The following is an 18,361-nucleotide window of genomic DNA, read 5'->3' on the forward strand; positions in this document are numbered from 1 at the left end:
GATCCCTGTCTTCTTTACACCTCTTCCTGCTGTGTCTCTATGACGTTGTGTGTGTGTGCCTGAATGCTAAGTGGCTTCAGTTGTGTCTGACTTTTGCAACCCTATGGACTGTAGCCCACCAGACTCCTCTGTCCATGGGATTCTCCAGGCAAAAATACTGGAGTGGGCTGCCATGCCCTCCTCCAGGGGATCTTCCCCACCCAGGGCTCAAACCCACATCTCATATCTCCTGCATTGGGGCAGGCAGGTTCTTTACTACTAGTGCCACCTGGGAAGCCCCTCTATGATGTCACCTAACGGCAAACCAGCTCCCCCTGAAAAGCCTCTCTCCCAGAGCCCAGGAGCAGAGGCGTGGGCGTGTGGGAGACAGGGTTACCATTCTTGTTGCCAAAGATTAAAGCATTCTGTCAGCACAGCCTCTGTTCCTTGGAGCCGAGTGATGCCAGGCCCACCAGCCTTGCCCCCAGTCTGCTCACTGCCTGAGGTTTGCTGTTGTACTGTGGCAGTAACCACCCTCAGGCTCAGTGCATGTGACCTGTGCAGTGCTCAGAAGGACTCTGTGCTCAGTTTAATGCCCTGCTGTCTCCATCTTGCAGTTCTTCATGATTTTTGAACAGGGGGCTCTGCGCTTTCATTTTGCACCAAGCCTCACAAATTATGTAGGTAGTCCTGTTCAGAGCCCACCAAGGCCTCAGGGTACTGGAAGCCTGCCCAGTGACCTGAATCTAAAGGAGGTCACAGGGGAGTCTGAGGAGACTTTGGGAAAGCAGGAGTCCTACTTTCAGATTTGTGTTTGCAGGGTCAAAGCCGATTTGTGGATCTCAGGAAGCTGGAGAATGAATTCAAACATTTCTTTGGATGATGTGAATTTAACAGGTTACCATCAGTTTTCCTAATTATTCCTGGTGGCTCAGATGATAAAGAATCTGCATGCAAGAAGACCAAGGTTCCATCCCTGGGTCAGGAAGATCCCCTGGAGAAGGGAATGGCTGAACACTCCAGTATTCTTGCCTGGAGAATTCCATAGACAGAGTTGCCTGGTGGGCTACAGTCCATGGGGTGGCAAAGAGTTGGACATGGCTGAGCGACAAACACTTTCACTTTTCTGTAAAGAAACATAATGCCCACTGTATCTGCAGTTTCTTACTGGTAGGAATGTTGGAGTTGAGGGTCAGCAGGAAAGCACCTTGGTCTCTCTGCAACTCAAGGTCTTTGTTACCTGCTTGCCACAGCCTGAAGTCCTGTTCTTGTTAAATCCTTCCTTCTCATCCTGCCAGGAAACCAGACCCTGGCTTAAGGGTAAATATTATTTCTACCTTCCCAGTGCTTGCTGCCTCAGTTGGCAGCCTTGCCCCAGGGATCTCCCATCACTCCAGACTTCCAGCTCCCCTTTCCTCTCAGCCATCAGATGGAGGTCTCACCTGTACTCACAGTACTGTGACTCAGGCAAACCAACTTCCAAATTGTCCTTTCTCATGGCCTAGCTCAGATACTGCCAGCTCCTCACCTTCCATCCCTTTCCCCTCTCTCTTTCTGCTCTCTGGCTTCTACCCTTTCAACCATTAAAACTGCCATCTCAAAGATCACCCATCAAGGTTAAGAAATTCATCAGCCTTGATCTTCTAAACAAGGCTACATCATGACATCTGGTGGCCTGAAGCCTTTGGGAATTCTTCCTCCATAAAAAAAAAAAACAAACAAACATTAAAACTGATCTCCGAAGACTGAGGTGTTATAAAGTCATGGTATAGTCTAGTCTGGATTGAATTCATTTTAAATTTCTTATTTTAAAATATATTAAAACATTTTCATGAGTCCCTGAAGTTTCATAGGCTCTGGGCACCATGCCTATTGAATTTAATGGAGAAATAAGTCCTTCTTTGAAAACCTGGGTAAAGTTGAGGAGAAAGCCTTCATGAAATCTTTTATCTCTGGGAAACCACACTACTTTTTGCTTTTATCATTCCTTTTATTGGAAAAGCAACATAGTTATAAAAAAAATTTTTAAGAAAACAGCTGACTCATAATCTCATATCCTAACAAAATGCTCCATTTGTAATTCACTTTCTAATCCAGATGGAAAGCTATTTTACATGGTTGATTGTTGTGTTTATGCAGTTCTATATTCTGCTTATTTCATTTTGTATTATTTTACTGAACATATTTTCCATATTCCTACAATAGTCTTCCTAGCCATCAAGTTGACTTACAGTGATTGACTTTTCTCCTCTGTTGGTTTCCCAGTCTTTTCAGATTCTGATTTGTCTATTTTATTGCTTCCTCTTCCTCCTTTCATGGATTTAATCTGTGCCATCTGATTATTCTGTATATCCTCACTCCTAGTTTGTCTGATTCATGACTTTCACTATGGGCTTTATAAGGGCTGAAGAGAATGAGCTTTGAAGATGATCCTTCCCAGTGGCAATTAGTGTTCAGTGATCTGTATACATGACCTGCTCCAGCTCTTTCACACTGCATGGCTTGTGTTTGAGAGCCAGCCAGGCCACGGGGCATGGTCTAGTTAAACTCTATTCTAGTTAAACTCTAGTAATGGGCTCTGAATGTTAGAGACTGAAGGTAACTCAGAGGTGATTCTTTATGACTTCATTATTTTACAGATAAGACAGCTGAGGTTCAAAGAGGTTAAAAGACTTGATCATGGTTCTGGAACCAGGGAGCAGGGTTTTGAAACTTCATTCCTTGACCTCAAAGTTTCATTCTCTTTCTTCAATAGCATCTATTTTAAATTTGTTGAAAAGGAAATTCATTTTTTATTGCTGTACCATTAGAATGAGAATTTACATTGTAGAATTAAACTTATGCTAATTTTGTTGCCAGGTTTATCTGAATATTGTTTACTGGGAAGAAAAAAAAATTCATAATGCAATTTTCAGTTAGATCCATACTTTGAAATTATCTGGACTGTTACAGGAGAAATGCTTGATGATTCATGTCTATTGGATGATAACTTCACCTGTGTTGTGAATGTTCACTTGTCTCTTGGCCTGTTGATTCACTTGTTACTACCATCCAATAGTCATATCAACTGAGCTTACCTGTTCAGAGATAAAGAGCAGATCAGTCTTTGTCCCAAAATAGCCAGGGCAACATTGGTACTAGCAACCTGCAGAGAACAAAGGCATTCACTAGTAAGATGAGTGAATTTGTCTATTTTGGCCACAAATATCACTACCCATAGCAGAAACATAAACTTTACTTTCATCTTAAAAAATATTGAAAAGAAAGAGCTCTTGAAAATACTGTCTTGCAGGTAGGGAGACTATAAAGACTTTCTGTTTGTAGATCTCCTTTAAATTATTTTTCATTTTCTTCTAATCTCTATTTTCCATGTATGTGTAAGTATGTGTGTATGTTTGTGTGTGTGTGTGTGTAGCATCTCACTTAGGTTCATTGTTCAGTCGTTTTCTCTCAGATTGCATTTGGCCTTCATCTACTCAAATAAACTTGAACTCCACCTTGATGGACTTATTTAAAAAATTGGTTATTAATGTAAATGAAGCAGAGGAAAGGGCACACAGCATGTGGGGAAGGGTTGGGAGCCATTGAATGAGAACTGGCCTCCATACCTTCCTCTACCTCAGTCTCAACCTTGCCCCCTCCCCTGATTGATGGAGCTCATCCCATCCCTCCAAACATTTGGTAGAGCCTGCAGGTCAGTGGTCTATTGCACAGACAGGATTGGTATCCATAGGCTGCCCTCCTGTCCCCACAGACTTACAAAGTCCATGGAAACGATGGTTTCCGCAGTCGAGTTCTTGGGCTGGGTGAGTATCATGATGGAGGCGGGGATGTCCAGGGTGAAGTTACTTGGTAGTAAACTGATCACAGGAGGCTCTGTTGCCATGACCTGTACCATGAAGGGCTTGGACAAGATGTAGAGTTCTGCAATCTGCCCACATTCAGGGAAAGAGAGAGATCGGGAGTCATGAGATGAGGAGGAGATATCACAAATCTGGGGTGGCCTGTGGTGATTAACCTTACATCATCACAGTTAGAAAAAAGCTCTTTAATAATAATACCAATAACAACATAGGATTAAGAACAGCTGGCATTTACTGAACACATACTGTGTGTCAGGCACATGTTAGAACTTTCAGTATTATTTCATTCAATGTCCACAAAATCCTTGTGAGGCAGGTTCTATCAGGATTCCCATTTCACAACTAAAGAGAATGAGCCTTAGAGAGATTAATTTTCTCAAGGTTTCCGGCAGGTAAGTTGTAGAACTAGGGTTCAAGTCTAGGTCTATCTGACTTACAATCCTTGCTCTAAACCCAGGAAGCTACACGAGCACCTCTGGGGCCTCCAGGGCAAACCTGACCCTTTCAGTACACTGTGCCCAGTACTCAGGTGCCACGCCACCATGATCTTAGTAGTTGCTTGACTAGGGTTTCAAATGGGTTCCTGGTTGCTTCGATGGTAGAGAATCTACCTGGAATGCGAGAGACCCAGATTCGATCCCTGGGTCGGGAAGATCCCCTGGAGAAGGGAATGGCAGCCCACTCCAGTATTGTTGCCTGGAGAATTCCATGGACAGAGGAGCCTGGCAAGCTAGAGCCCATGGGGTCGCAAAGAGTTGGACACAACTGAGCGGCTAACACTACTACTACTAAGGTCACAAATGTAAGCCCTGTTCCTTCCTTTCCCATTTAAAGTAATTATTTCAAGAGCGGTGGAACTTATAGAAGAAGAGAGGATTTATTCTGTGAATGTACAATGTCTTCACTAGAAACTTGTATTGTTCAGTTAGTATTTGTAGATATTTGATTAAAAGACAAAACTCTTGGGACTTCCCTGGTGGTCCAGTGGCTAAGACTCCATGCTCCCAATGTAGGGGGCCTGGGTTCAGTCCTAGGTCAGGGAACGATATAGATCTCACATGCCATAGCTGAAGATCCCGCATGTGGCACTATAAATAAATAAGTACTTTACCCAGGCCCCCTACATTGGGAGCATGGAGTCTTAGCCACTGGACCACCAGAGTGAAATAAGCCAGAAAGAAAAACACCAAAACAGTATACTAACGCATATATATGGAATTTAGAAAGATGGTAACGACAACCCTGTATGCAAGACAGCAAAAAAGACACAGATGTATAGAACAGTCTTTTGGACTCTGTGCAGAGGGAGGGGGGATGATTTGGGAGAATGGCATTAAAACATGTATAATATCATATAAGAAATGAATCGCCAGTCCAGGTTCGATGCAGGATACAGGAAGCTTGGGGCTGGTGCACTGGGATGACCCAGAGGGATGGTATGGGGAGGGAGGTGGGAGGGGCGTTCAGGATGGGGAACATGTATACACCCATGGTGGATGCATGTTGATGCATGGTGAAACCAATACAATATTGTAAAGTAAAAAAAAAAATAAATAAATAAAAAGGAAAAAAAACCTCTTAAGAAGGGAAATATAGATGCAAGCTTGAACCAAAAAGGAATACAAAGTCTTCCAGAAATAACTGCAATGAAAGCAAATACACCATTAAGGAGTCAAACCCTGAGCACTCACCTGGGAGAGCATGTTGCCATGGGCTTGAGAGTTGTGAAGCAAATGGTTGGAAATCTGGAAAATCAAGAACATCATGTCACTGGAAGGTTTACACCTGGGTTGTATTTTCAGGGAAAATGCAGCATTCTTTATAATTTTTATGAATCGTGAAGCTGTTGCACCAGAAATGCCTAGGGTTTGAAGGTGATCTATCGATTCATAGCCCAAATACAGGAACTCAGAGGCCCACAGAAGTAAAGTCACTTGCCCTTAGGTCACACAGGAAGCTACATTGCTTTGAGAAGTACCTTTTAACCTTGAGAACACAGTGTACATCATATAGGTATGACCCATATGTAAATGTTTTACAGTGGTTAACAAGAAGTCTTGTTTTATTGTCCTCATTTTCAGAGATTACTGAGATAAACAATGCATAAGCAATTTATCTTCACAGATGAATGGTTTTCAGGTCTGATACTAGAAATATCTCATTCTCAGCGGTGTCTGGGAGCCAGTGTTGCCACCAGCATTTTGAACATAAGATTTATAACTACATGTATAATTGGGACCTAGAGAATGGAAAGCGTCATAAGGGATACTCAATGAAAGTTGTTAGCTGACTGGCTGGAGAGAGTGTTCTCATTATAAAAGGGAGGGGCATGACAAAGAGGTCAGTGAATATCTGTGCTATTTACTGATCATTGTAGATGTCAATTGTAATTACCAATAGGAGAAATCTTTATGTTGGCATAACACAAACAATAATAATAAACATGTATGGAGCATGTATTCTGTGTTAGGTACTGGCCTGAATACTTTACATATATTTAAACCTCTTTAATGCCCAAAACAACCCCATGTGTATGGATTTATTATTATTCCTATTTTCCAAATGATGAAAATCTTGCATAGAGATGTTAGGTACATTGAAATTGCCAAAATTTCACAGGTATTCATCACAGGTAATAAGTAGTGAAGGGGGTTCTTAGTATTATTTAAGATCAGTCTAGAAGAACATAAAAAGCTGAAATTGGCAGAACTGGAAACCCAGCAACTCTCCAATTCATATCAACATTCATTCTGCAATCCCTTTATTCATTGTCCTGCTAGAAGTGATAGTGTCTACAAAGGCCCAGGAATAAGAACCTAACAACCCCCGTAATGGGATACTTAAAATATCATCCATCAACATTCCTCACCTCTTTTGTGGTGAGAGTGAAGCTGAAAGCCCCAGCTGTAAAATAAGCATAGGATGCAGATTTAAAGAAATACTCGGAGATTCCAATGTAGAGCATAGAGTCACTGCGTTCCGGGAGCACAAAAGGAACTGATGGGAAGGGGGGATATCGGAGACTTTTCAATGGGTAGAAAACGCCCTGTGGGGAAATAGAAAGACCAGTGTATTAGAGGAAGACAGCTGTGTAGGGTTAAAAGGACGTGGACCCACTCAAGTCAGAATATGGAAAATTGCAGAAACTCAGTAGGGATGAGAAAACCGTGAGTCCTCTGACTGCTTGACTACGGACTATGTTTCAATGCTTTGATGACTTCTTGAGCAGATCTGAGCGTGTCTTGTCCACCCTGGGGTGTAATCTGGTGAGAGCGTCCTTGTTGGTCCTCTTCTCAGAGAAAGGAAGGCAAGTGCCTGTATCTGGAGGGGACAGCTCTGGATAGTTCCCAAAGTGCCATGTAGAAAATTAAAGATGTCAAACCTCTGATCTACAAAACCCATGACTTCTGAGCATCTGGGGCATCATAGACACAAAAGGACCCAGGACGCTACGTGGCTTAAAGCATTTTTGTGACATTTTAAATGCTGACCTCATTAGCTATAGGTTGTTATTACAAAATGGTGTCTAGTGTAACATTTAACTGATTTGAATGACTCTGAGTCCTTGAAACATAAGTCTGTATGCATTTAAAAAAAACAATGATATTAACTTTGGAGCAAAATAATGTAACCACAGTTAATCACTTTTCTAGAATCAGTACACACCATTATCATGTGCTAATGGCCCTGACCAAGATCAGCAGCCCTCAGTTAAATTCACTAACCTGAGAGTTAGGAATAAATAGAAGTATCAATATTTATAATATATGGATCTGTTGAGTTCTAATAAATGCAGACTATCTTACTTGCTGCCTCTTAGCCTCAAACCTTACTCCCAGAGGTAAAGACAACATGATACTTTTCTTGAAGAAGGCAGACATACGTTATGTAATCCAAACAATCATTTACCAATCAAGAAAGTGTTCAAGAGTCTTTTAAAGGAACATAAACATGAGAGAATTCCTTGAAAGAAAATTAAATTATTGGAAGAGAACGTAGTTATATTTCCTTCTGCACATAATGTTTGTTCCTCGAATATTGGCTGTTAATGGCCAAAATCAGAACTCTGATGATGACAAAATTACCTTCAAATTGAGGTCAAAGTAATTCTCAGTAATTTCTGGGGAACTGATTAGGGAATAATCCAGCAGAGTATAGTTGTCAATCTTTCTTAAAACTAAAAAACAAAGAAAAAAGAAAATTTACATTCATACAGGTATAGTATAACACGATTAATGTTTATCCAGAACAATATAATTCTGAATCCTCTGTTATTTAAAATAAAAATTAACTATTACCCCATTTCTTACGTAACACTTGCTCACTTTTCAAAACTCAGGAAAAGTAGATAAATCAAAAGAAGAAAATAAAAACTTTCATTTGTCACATTGCCCTGAGAGAAACATCAATAAAATTTTGGCTGTTGTTGTTTAGTCACTAAGCTGTGTCTTGACTTTTTGTGAACCCATGGATTACAGCACCCCAGGCTTCCCTGTCCTTCACCATCTCCTGGAGTTTGCTCAAATTCATGTCCATTGGTACACCAAATTTTCGTCCATATCCTGTTATACATGCTCCCAAAAGTGAAGAAATTTGCCCACAGCAAGCTAGGACATGGGACTCTTCCACTGGTTCTTTCCTCATCTTTTCTACATCTTCTTACTCTTTCCCTACCTCACCAATCTATTATTTTTTATTCATCTATCTGCATCCACTCATCAATCCATCTGTCCAGACACCATCTCCTTTCATCCCTTGTTTATTAAACTACTATGAGTTAGGCACTGTGCTTGGTGTTAGGGACACAGAGAAGAGTCAAAGTTCCTCCCCTCAAGGAACTCAAGGTGGAACAGGAAATTAACACAATGTAATAAGAGCAGATCTATAGCTGAGCTCTGGATGGTCCAGCTACAAACTGAGTCTTATAGTCTTCCCCACCTTGGTATCAATAAATCCATTTCTTCCAGTTTTTCAGATGCTCAACATAAACCCTGGGGTCATCCATCCCTGATTCTTTTCATGATCCACATTCAATGTGTCAGCAAGTACCACTGTCTCTACCCTCCAGGTACATCTGGAACCTGAACGCCTCTCACCATCTTCCTCACTTCATCCAGGCCCCTACCTTCCTTGCTCATATGGGTCACTGTGGCAATCTCTTAAGTGGTCTCCCTGCCTCCACCTTTGACCCTGTCCTATAATTAATAGAAGCCAGAGTGATCTCCTTAAAATATAAGTCAGGACATGCAAGGTGCGACCAGGACTCTCCAACAACTTCTCATCTCAGACTAAGAGCCAGCCTTCGTGATGACCTATAGAACTCTGAAGCTCTAACCATCTGCTTTCCCCTCTTTGACCTTGTTTCCTAATACTTCCCCCTCGTTCCTTCTGTTTCCAGTATGGTCTCCTAACAGTTCCTCCAAGGCACTCAGCATGTTCCCACAGGGGCCTTTGAGCTTGAGTTTTCCTCTGACTGGAAAGTCCTTCATCCAGATTTAGGAGCAGCTGCTCCCTACTTTGGAGAAGGCAATGGTATCCCACTCCAGTACTCTTGCCTGGAAAATCCCATGGACGGAGGAGCCTGGTAGGCTGCAGTCCATGGGGTCGCTATGAGTCAGACACGACTGAGCGACTTCACTTTCACTTTTCACTTTCATACATTGGAGAAGGAAATGGCAACCCACTCCAGTGTTCTTGCCTGGAGAATCCCAGGGACGAGGGAGCCTGGTGGGCTGCCGTCTCAGGGGTCGCACAGAGTCGGACACGACTGAATCGACTTAGCAGCAGCAGCAGCAGCAGCTCCCTACTTCATTCAGGTCCTTACTCTAATGCCACTTGTTCAGGGGTGCCTTTCCCGGCCAGGCTATTTTAAACAGCCCCCACTCCCGCCCCCGCCCCACTGCCAGCAAGTTCCTTCCCTGCTTTAGTTTTCGTCTTACCATTTATTGCAATGATACTGTAGATGTTACTAATTATCTTGCTGGCTGGCTGTCTCCTCTCACTAGCCCCATAAGGGCAGGTATTTCTGTCTCCTAGGCTCACTGCTGCATCTCCAGCACCAAGAATAGCACCCAGCCTATTCCAGGGGCTCAGCACATCATTGGGGGATGAGTGGATGGAGTGCAAAGAGATAGAAACACCCAAAGTATCAGGTGAGCATTGAGGAACTGGAACTATGCCTGAGCGGAGGGAATGGACAAGAAATGGCTGAGGGACAGGAAGCAGAAGGAGCTGTGCTTAGCACAGTGCTGGCAGAGAGACAGGTACTCAGTAAATATCTCTTAAGTGAATAAATGGATGAAGAGGAGAGAAGGCTTTTCTAGACAGAGAGGACAGCAAGGTGGGAGGCAAGGGTGTGAGGAAGGAGAAGCAGTTTGATGGCTGGAGCAGCTAGAGGTGGAAGATGAAGTTCAGAGAGGTGAGGAGGAGCCGGACCATGACAGGCAGGTCTTGTAGTCCATGTTAAGGGATTTGGACTTGATCCTGAAGGCAGCTATAGGAACCACCAAAGGGATTAGAACCAGGGGTAACTGATCAGGATGAGCATCCATCATTCTGAAGAGGATGGGTTTAGTACCAGAGCTGGGATTCAAGCTCACGAGAGTTTAATCCTCTGCCTTGCATCTTGTCTCCTGAAGCCATCTCCTCCTGCAGTGAAGCTAGCTAACCAGCAGAAAAGAGCAGGCCCTACACACTCGGGTCAGTCCCTGCGTGCCCCTCCCTGCAGTGGCACTAGTTTGCAGAGGGGAAAGCAGACCGGAGAGCTGGAGCAAAGCCCACCTGGAGAGCACCTGAGTGCAGGGTGGGAGAAGAAGCACCCGGAAGAGACGGCTCTAGGACTCACCCTCCAGCATGCTGAGATTGGCATTCAGTGCCTCCACCTCACCTGTGATAATGGGACAGAGCTGGCCATAAAAGGAAAAAAAAAAAAAATGCAAGTTATCACATTGTACTGGACATCTCTGTTTCAGGGCCTAGACCGTGCCCACAAAGGCCTTTCAGTGAGAAGACCTTCTCCCTTTGGACTTTCCCTTAAATGTTTCCCTTAAATGAATTGATGTCCATGGGCCTCAAGTTCCTAGTGAGTGGGTGGTGTGCCACTGAATGCTGGCTCATCTTCAGAGCAACTGGGACTACACCCAGCTTGCCCCATCAAAGAACGAGCTCTTGGCTTTCCTTCCTGCGGCACGAAAGGACGTGTGCCCAGTCCATGTGCTATGACACCTGGGGAACCTGCTGAGCCTCTCCTGATGGCAGGGATGCCCCTGCCTCTTGCCTTCACTGCCAGCGTGCCAGGCCCTGCCCTGGGAGAGTTAGATCAGGGACTTGACTTCCTTGCTGGGCTGCTTTGAGAGCTCATTTGATCAAACATCTACTTAGATCAGAACCCCTTTTGGAATCAGAAAAGCAATCTTGAATCACTCCCAAGCACATCTGTAGGAAGGAGGAAAAGTACCAAGGTGGGTGCCATGTGCTAAGCATACGCTGAACACTCAGTGTGGGGGTTACAAGCAGAGGCTCAGGAGCCTGACTGCCTGGCCTTGGATGCCTTGGCAAGTTCCTTGTACTCTTTTGCCTCACCCCCCTCATCTGCAACACGTGGATGATAATTGCATCTGCTATGTCATAAGCATTCAATGAATGTTACCGATTGTTAACCTCATTCTGTCTTCACTACAGTCCTGAGGGGCAGGCACTACTGTCCTTTATTTACAGATGGGAAAACTGAAGCTTAGAGAAGGTGATCAAGTAGATCAGCAGGATTTGAAATCTGGTCTGACATGGCTAGACCACTGTGGTCGGAGCATTCCTGTCCTTTTCCAGTGACACAGAGGGAACCCTAGAAGCAAAGCATCTATGAGCTCCATGTCATATATAAACTCCAGGCAAGCTTAACTATCAGCTTCTTTTTGGAGGCCAAAGGACCATGACTCGTTTTGAACGATGGATGAGCAAGGGTGGGGTCTCTTAAGGTGACAGCACTCTTTCCCAGCCACTCTTTAATATGCACATTCGCTGGCACTCAGCAAATTTCAGGTCAGGATGGAGAAAGATAGGAAAGCTTCAGCATCCTTGGGCAAGCCGGGCAACCTTGTTGGACAAGCTGCTTAATGTTTCTGTGTGTCGATTTGCTCATCAAGTTCATTATCTACCTCCTGCCTTCTGAGCATTGAATTCAACACAAGGAGGATGGAGACAGCCAGACACCATCCTTGCTCCTCTTTTCCAGAGATGAATCTCCTTTCTTTTCCCTGTCCTCCTCATCCGTCTCCTTGTCTCTCCAGAAACATGTGAAGTGTTCAGGGAAGATACTGTCAGGATTAGAAAGAGGGCTCACCACCAATTCCATCTTTTCCTTCTCCAAATGCTGACTTCTGGAATCAGGAAGTCACCTTAACTTATACTATTTCACTTGGCTGGAAATATCCATTCTTTTCTCCCATTCCTTACCTATTCAAATCCTACCTGTAATTCAAGGCTAAGTTCAAGACCTGCACCCTCCAAAAGTATCCCCCAGGATACTTCCAGGATCTATTTATTTAATTTTTCCATTTCTCTGAACCCCTTCAGTTCAATCTAAGGACAACATAGGTATGTACAAGATTCAAATACATATTCAGTTAGTTTCCCAAGTCTGAACTGGGTTTTCCTAAACAGAGGAGCGTATTCCTTTTGCATATCCCCAACAGACTATAGCCTAGTGCTGGGCATACAGTAGGCACACAATAATCCAAATCTTTTTGATTGTTTGCCCACCCTGAGGTCAGGATTTGAGGGAAGGAGTGCTGTTTTATGTATCTCTATATCTCTAGCACCAACCATAGTATTTGGCATATAGCAGGCACTTGAGAAACTATTAAGCTGCAAAGGGTAATGTTTGTGAAAGTGCCTTGGGGAGTGCTTAGAACACAGCTGGTGCTCAGGCAAGGTTTATTGACTTAGAGTTCATCAAAGCATGGTAGAACTGCTGCTGACAGCATGTCACTGTGGCTGGATAATCTTTAAGGACTTACCATTTCATTTAATTTCTTTAAAATGGGTTTCTCCATGGGCTCAGCAAAGGAGTTATATAGGACACTAGGGGAAAAAAAATTTTTTTTAAGGCTTATACAGAATCATATCTGCCAGTTAATAACCACCCCTAGGAGCCACCTGAGAAACCAGCCACAGCCTGGCCACTGCCCACCAGGGTGCCCTTGCTCACCTGAGCTCTCCAGAAAACGAGACGTCAGCATGGCTCACTTGAGCATAGCAGTCTTGGAGCTTCAGGATCGGGTGACCAAAGTCATTTCGGGACAGGACAACTATACCAGTGAAATAGACCCCAGAGAGAAACAGGTCGGCTGCTCCTGTGTCTTGGCTGTTGAGAGAAAAAGTGCAAGGTTACCCAAGCCTGGGCAGGGGTGGAGATGGATCTTGTTCCTCTGAATCTACGCCCATAGGAGGGCTTACCCATAGGCTGTAAGCCCCAGGAGGGCAGGAACCTCATCACCTCTGGATTCCTGGTACTTAACAACAGATAGGGGTGGAGCTGAATGGATATTTACTGAACAAATGAAGAAACAAATGTGCGAATGGTGACAGCTCTAGGCGCCTTGTAGGTATTTCATCCTGAGTGCTCTGGCCTCCATCGTGGTTGGGCATGTTTTAATATTAACCACAATTGATATATGAAGCTTGTTTGGAGGGAGAACATAGGGGTAAAGTGGCCACAGCTTATTTAGGACGGGCATCTAGATGGCAAGGTGACACTTAGATGTCGTATGTGAACTCCTTGATGGTGTTCATCTCCAGGCCCCAGGATTTACCTTGTGGCTTGACACAGAATAAGCACTCAATCTATGGTTGATAAGTCAGCAAGGAAATGAATAATACATGACTCTCTGCTTCTTATGAGGGAAAATGTTATTTTTCTACTGTCTATAAGACTAGAGTTCTTGAGAGGGAGATGAGTGGTATTCAGTACCATTTGTAAATGGATGCAGTAGGCACTCAATGAATGGATGTTGAACGACCAAATGGGTGAATGAATGTGTTATCCTAGGGGAATCAACCAAGGCAGACCTAAACATTTCACTCAGGATAGTGACTTGCACATAGTAGGCAGTTTGTAAGTGCACCTTGAACTTGATCCTTTCTTTCTACAGAAGAGTGCAAAGGCCTTTTGGTAGAGGGAGGATTGGGCTCAAGCTGACTACCCTCCTCCAACCTCCTTATGAGGTAGGAAGGCTTATTTACAAGCAGTTGTCCTTACAGTTAGGGAAACATGTTCAAAGACTAGCTCAAGGTCAGATGGCGATTCACTGGGACTCTGAAATGTTAAGCTCGTGTCAATGCTTCTAACAATCAGGGACTTCTAGCTCTTAGGAAATCTTAAATGGTACATTGATCAGCGGCTCTGCCACTGATGCTTTTCAGGCCCCTCTCCCTTGTCCCCAGAAAAGATATTCTGTTTTAAATCTCTCCTTGAAGAATGCACTTGAGAAAGATGGTTAATGTCAGGTAGTTAGACTAGGAAAAAGGAGTCCAAAATAGTGGTGATTAAACGACAAAGAAAGGAAAAAGTCTGCAAAAACAGAACAGAGTAAGGTCTGAGGACCAGAGTGAAAACATCAAGTGAAACAAACAGCCCTCCTGGCTAGCCCAATTTACACAGCGCAGGCTCAGGAGGAAGAGAAAAAACATGAAAAGAGGAGCCAAAATTGAGCCTCTCTCTTCTCTTCTCTTTGCTTCTTTTGGGTTGTCCCACCCTCACACCTCAAGGGTGTATTTTCCTTTGCTTGCCAAATAAAACTGAGCTGTAACTGAGCTGTAACACTGGTCCATCCATCGCTTCAAATTTTTGCTGTGGCGAGACAGAACCGAGGAAATTACACACTCCCCCGACAGTTAACGACTGAGGGAAAGAACCCTAATGTCAAATACATTGGCAAACATGTGCAGTTTTGATTTTTTTCTCCACTTCCCCCCAAAATAGCAGCAGACTTTTCAGTGGAATACTCACAAAAGTGGAGACTTGACTTCCCAGTCTGTGCTGATGTTGGTAGTTCCATGGTTGGTCAGAGCCTTGATTCCGACACCAGGAACAAAGGAGAGTGAAGTATTTGGAAATGAAAAGGCATTGATTTTTATGCTATAAAACAAGAAACAGAAAAATTAGTGCAACTCCTGTAGCACATATTTCAGTAAAGCAAAACCCAAAATGCAGTTGTAGAACTCTTGAAAGGAACAGGCAATTGTGAATTCCTATAGAGGAAGGGGGCTTCCCTGGTGGCTCAGATGGTAAAGAATCCACTTGCAATGCAGGAGACCCCAGTTCAATCCCTGGGTCTGGAAGATTCCCCTGGATAAGTGACTGGCAACCCACTCCAGTACTCTTGCCTGGACAATCCCATGGACTGAGGAACCTGGTGGGCTACAGTCTATGGGGTCACAAAGGGTCAGACACGACTGAGTGACTAAGGCTTGCTTGAAGGTAGAGAAAGGACCCTCAGGTCTGCACTGCAGCCTCAGGGCACTGCTTCCTAATTCCCTTCAGACCCTTGGCAGGAAGCCCCTTGTATCTAGTGGAGGGGAGAAATGAGCAGGTTTAGAAGCAAATTTTCAAGTAATCAGTCTCCTTCTTTAGTTTCTCTAAAGACAGAATATTGCCATCAGGATCTTTACCCTCAGCTGTTTCAGTATTTCTCAATGGGGGGAACATTCATATTTTGTATGGGACAATTATTTTTTATAGAGGACTGTTGGCAGGATATTTGGCATGTGTACCAACTAAATGCCAATAGTTCCCCCTCCCTCACAATCATCAGGACAGTAAACAGCCTGCCTTCCTTCCAAATGCCCTCTTATGTGGACAGTATTTTCCCTAGTTGAGAAACTTACTTTAGAGCATGAACTCCTCCTAAGGATTCTCTGAGTGGTCACTGGTCACACAGGTAATTAGAGGCAGTAGGTGTGCCAGGCTGCAACAGCACAGGAGCCTAGAGGAGCCACCCCCTGCCCGAGGTCAGGGGCAGCAGCGAGAGGAGCTACCCATGTCTGAGGTCAGGGGAGGTGGCCGAGAGGAGCTACCCCACGTCTGAGGTAAGGGGCGGTGGCTGAGAGGAGCAACCCCACCTCGAAGGAGCGGTGGCTGCGTGGGCGAGGAGGGCCAAGAGGAGCTACTCTGCGCTCAAGGTCAGGAGGGGCGGCCATGAGGAGATGCCCCTCGTCCAAGGTAAGGAGCAGTGGCTACGCTTTGCTGGAGCAGCCGTGAAGAGGTACCCCACGACCAAGGTAAGAGAAACCCAAGTAAGACGGTAGGTGTTGCCAGAGGGCATCAGAGGGCAAACACACTGAAACCATAATCACAGAAAACTAGCCAATCTGATCACATGGACCACAGCCTTGTCTAACTCAATGAAACTAAGCCATGCTGTGTGGGGCCACCAAAGACAGCCAGGTCATGGTGGAGAGGTCTGACAGAATGTGGTCCACTGGAGAAGGGAATGGCAAACCACTTCAGTATTCCTGCCTTGAGAACCCCATGAACAGTATGAAAAGGCAAAATGATAGGATACTGAAAGAGGAACTCCCCAGGTCAGTAGGTGCCCAATATGCTACTGGAGATCAGTGGAGAAATAACTCCAGAAAGAATGAAGGGATGGAGCCAAAGCAAAAACAATACCCAGTTGTGGATGTGACTGGTGATGGAAGCAAGGTCTGATGCTGTAAAGAGCAATATTGCATAGGAACCTGGAATGTCAGGTCCATGAATCAAGGCAAATTGGAAGTGGTCAAACAGGAGATGGCAAGAGTGAACATCAACATTCTAGGAATCAGTGAACTAAAATGGACTGGAATGGGTGAATTTAAATCAGATGACCATTATATCTACTACTGCAGGCAGGAATCCCTCAGAAGAAATAGAGTAGCCATCGTGATCGACAAAAGAGTCCGAAATGCAGTACTTGGATGCAATCTCAAAAATGACAGAATGATCTCTGTTCATTCCCAAGGCAAACCATTCAATATCACAGTAATCCAAGCCTATGCCCCAACCAGTAATGCTGAAGAAGCTGAAAGTGAATGGTTCTACGAAGACCTACAAGACCTTTTAGAACTAACATCCAACAAAGATGTCCTTTTCATTATAGGGGACTGGAATGCAAAAGTAGGAACTCAAGAAACAGAAGTAACAGGCAAATTTGGCCTTGGAGTACGGAATGAAGCAGGGCAAAGGCTAATAGAGTTTTGCCAAGAGAACACACTGGTCATAGTGTTGTTGTTGTGTTGTTGTCCAACAACACAAGAGAAGACTCTACACATGGACATCACCAGATGGTCAACATCAACATCAAAATCAGATTGATTATATTCTTTGCAGCCAAAGATGGAGAAGCTCTATACAGTCAGCAAAAACAAGACCGGGAGCTGACTGTGGCTCAGATCATGAACTCCTTATTGCCAAATTCAGACTTAAATTGAAGAAAGTAGGGAAAACCACTAGACCATTCAGATATGACCTAAATCAAATCCCTTATGATTATATACAGTGGAAGTGAGAAATAGATTTAAGGGACTAGATCTGATGGACAGAGTGCCTGACAAACTATGGACGGAGGTTTGTGACATTGTACAGGAGACAGGGATCAAGACCATCCCCATGGAAAAGAAATGCAAAAAACCAAAATGGCTGTCTCAGGAGGTCTTACAAATAGCTGTGAAAAGAAGAGAAGCAAAAAGCAAAGGACAAAAGGAAAGCTATAAGCATCTGAATGCAGAGTTCCAAAGAATAGCAAGGAGAGATACGAAAGCCTTCCTCAGCGATTAGTGCAAAGAAATAGAGGAAAAAACAGAATGGGCAAGACTAGAGATCTCTTCAAGAAAATTAGAGATACTAAGGGAACATTTCATGCAAAGATGGACTCGATAAAGGACAGAAATGGTACGGACCTAACAGAAGCAGAAGATATCAAGAAGAGGTGGCAAGAATACACAGAAGAACTGTACAAAAAAGATCTTCATGACCAAGATAATCATGATGGTGTGATCACTGACCTAGAGCCAGACATCCTGGAATGTGAAGTCAAGTGGGCCTTAGAAAGCATCACTATGAACAAAGCTAGTGGAGGTGATGGAATTCCAGTTGAGCTATTTCAAATCCTGAAACATGATGCTATGGAAGTGCTGCACTCAATATGCCAGCAAATTTGGGAAACTCAGCAGTGGCCACAGGACTGGAAAAGGTCAGTTTTCATTCCAATCCCAAAGAAAGGCAATGCCAAAGAATGCTCAAATTACCGCACAATTGCACTCATCTCACATGCTAGTAAAGTAATGCTCAAAATTCTCCAAGCCAGGCTTCAGCAATACATGAACTGTGAACTTCCAGATGTTCAAGCTGGTTTTAGAAAAGGCAGAGGAACTGGAGATCAAATTGCCAACATCCACTGGATCATCGAAAAAGCAAGAGAGTTCCAGAAAAACATCTATTTCTGCTTTATTGACTATGCCAAAGCCTTTGACTGTGTGGATCA

General features: G+C 44.0%; 1 protein-coding gene across 3 annotated transcripts in view; it reads right to left on the reverse strand.

Moving 5' to 3' along the window:
• Nucleotides 1-18,361, reverse strand: part of BPIFC (BPI fold containing family C) — a 44,232-nt gene that overhangs the window by 11,393 nt on the left and 14,478 nt on the right. For all 3 annotated transcript variants that reach the window (XM_061417231.1, XM_061417232.1, XM_061417233.1), the window contains exons 4-12: nucleotides 14,848-14,976; nucleotides 13,048-13,203; nucleotides 12,857-12,920; nucleotides 10,687-10,747; nucleotides 7,928-8,019; nucleotides 6,712-6,888; nucleotides 5,534-5,587; nucleotides 3,740-3,910; nucleotides 3,057-3,124 (exon numbers count right to left, since the gene is read on the reverse strand). In XM_061417231.1, the coding sequence (XP_061273215.1) occupies nucleotides 3,057-3,124; nucleotides 3,740-3,910; nucleotides 5,534-5,587; nucleotides 6,712-6,888; nucleotides 7,928-8,019; nucleotides 10,687-10,747; nucleotides 12,857-12,920; nucleotides 13,048-13,203; nucleotides 14,848-14,976 (972 nt within the window). The remainder of the gene's footprint in view (nucleotides 1-3,056; nucleotides 3,125-3,739; nucleotides 3,911-5,533; nucleotides 5,588-6,711; nucleotides 6,889-7,927; nucleotides 8,020-10,686; nucleotides 10,748-12,856; nucleotides 12,921-13,047; nucleotides 13,204-14,847; nucleotides 14,977-18,361) is intronic.

The sequence above is a fragment of the Bos javanicus genome, chromosome 5, assembly GCF_032452875.1.
Source record: "Bos javanicus breed banteng chromosome 5, ARS-OSU_banteng_1.0, whole genome shotgun sequence".
Classification (NCBI taxonomy): domain Eukaryota; kingdom Metazoa; phylum Chordata; class Mammalia; order Artiodactyla; family Bovidae; genus Bos; species Bos javanicus.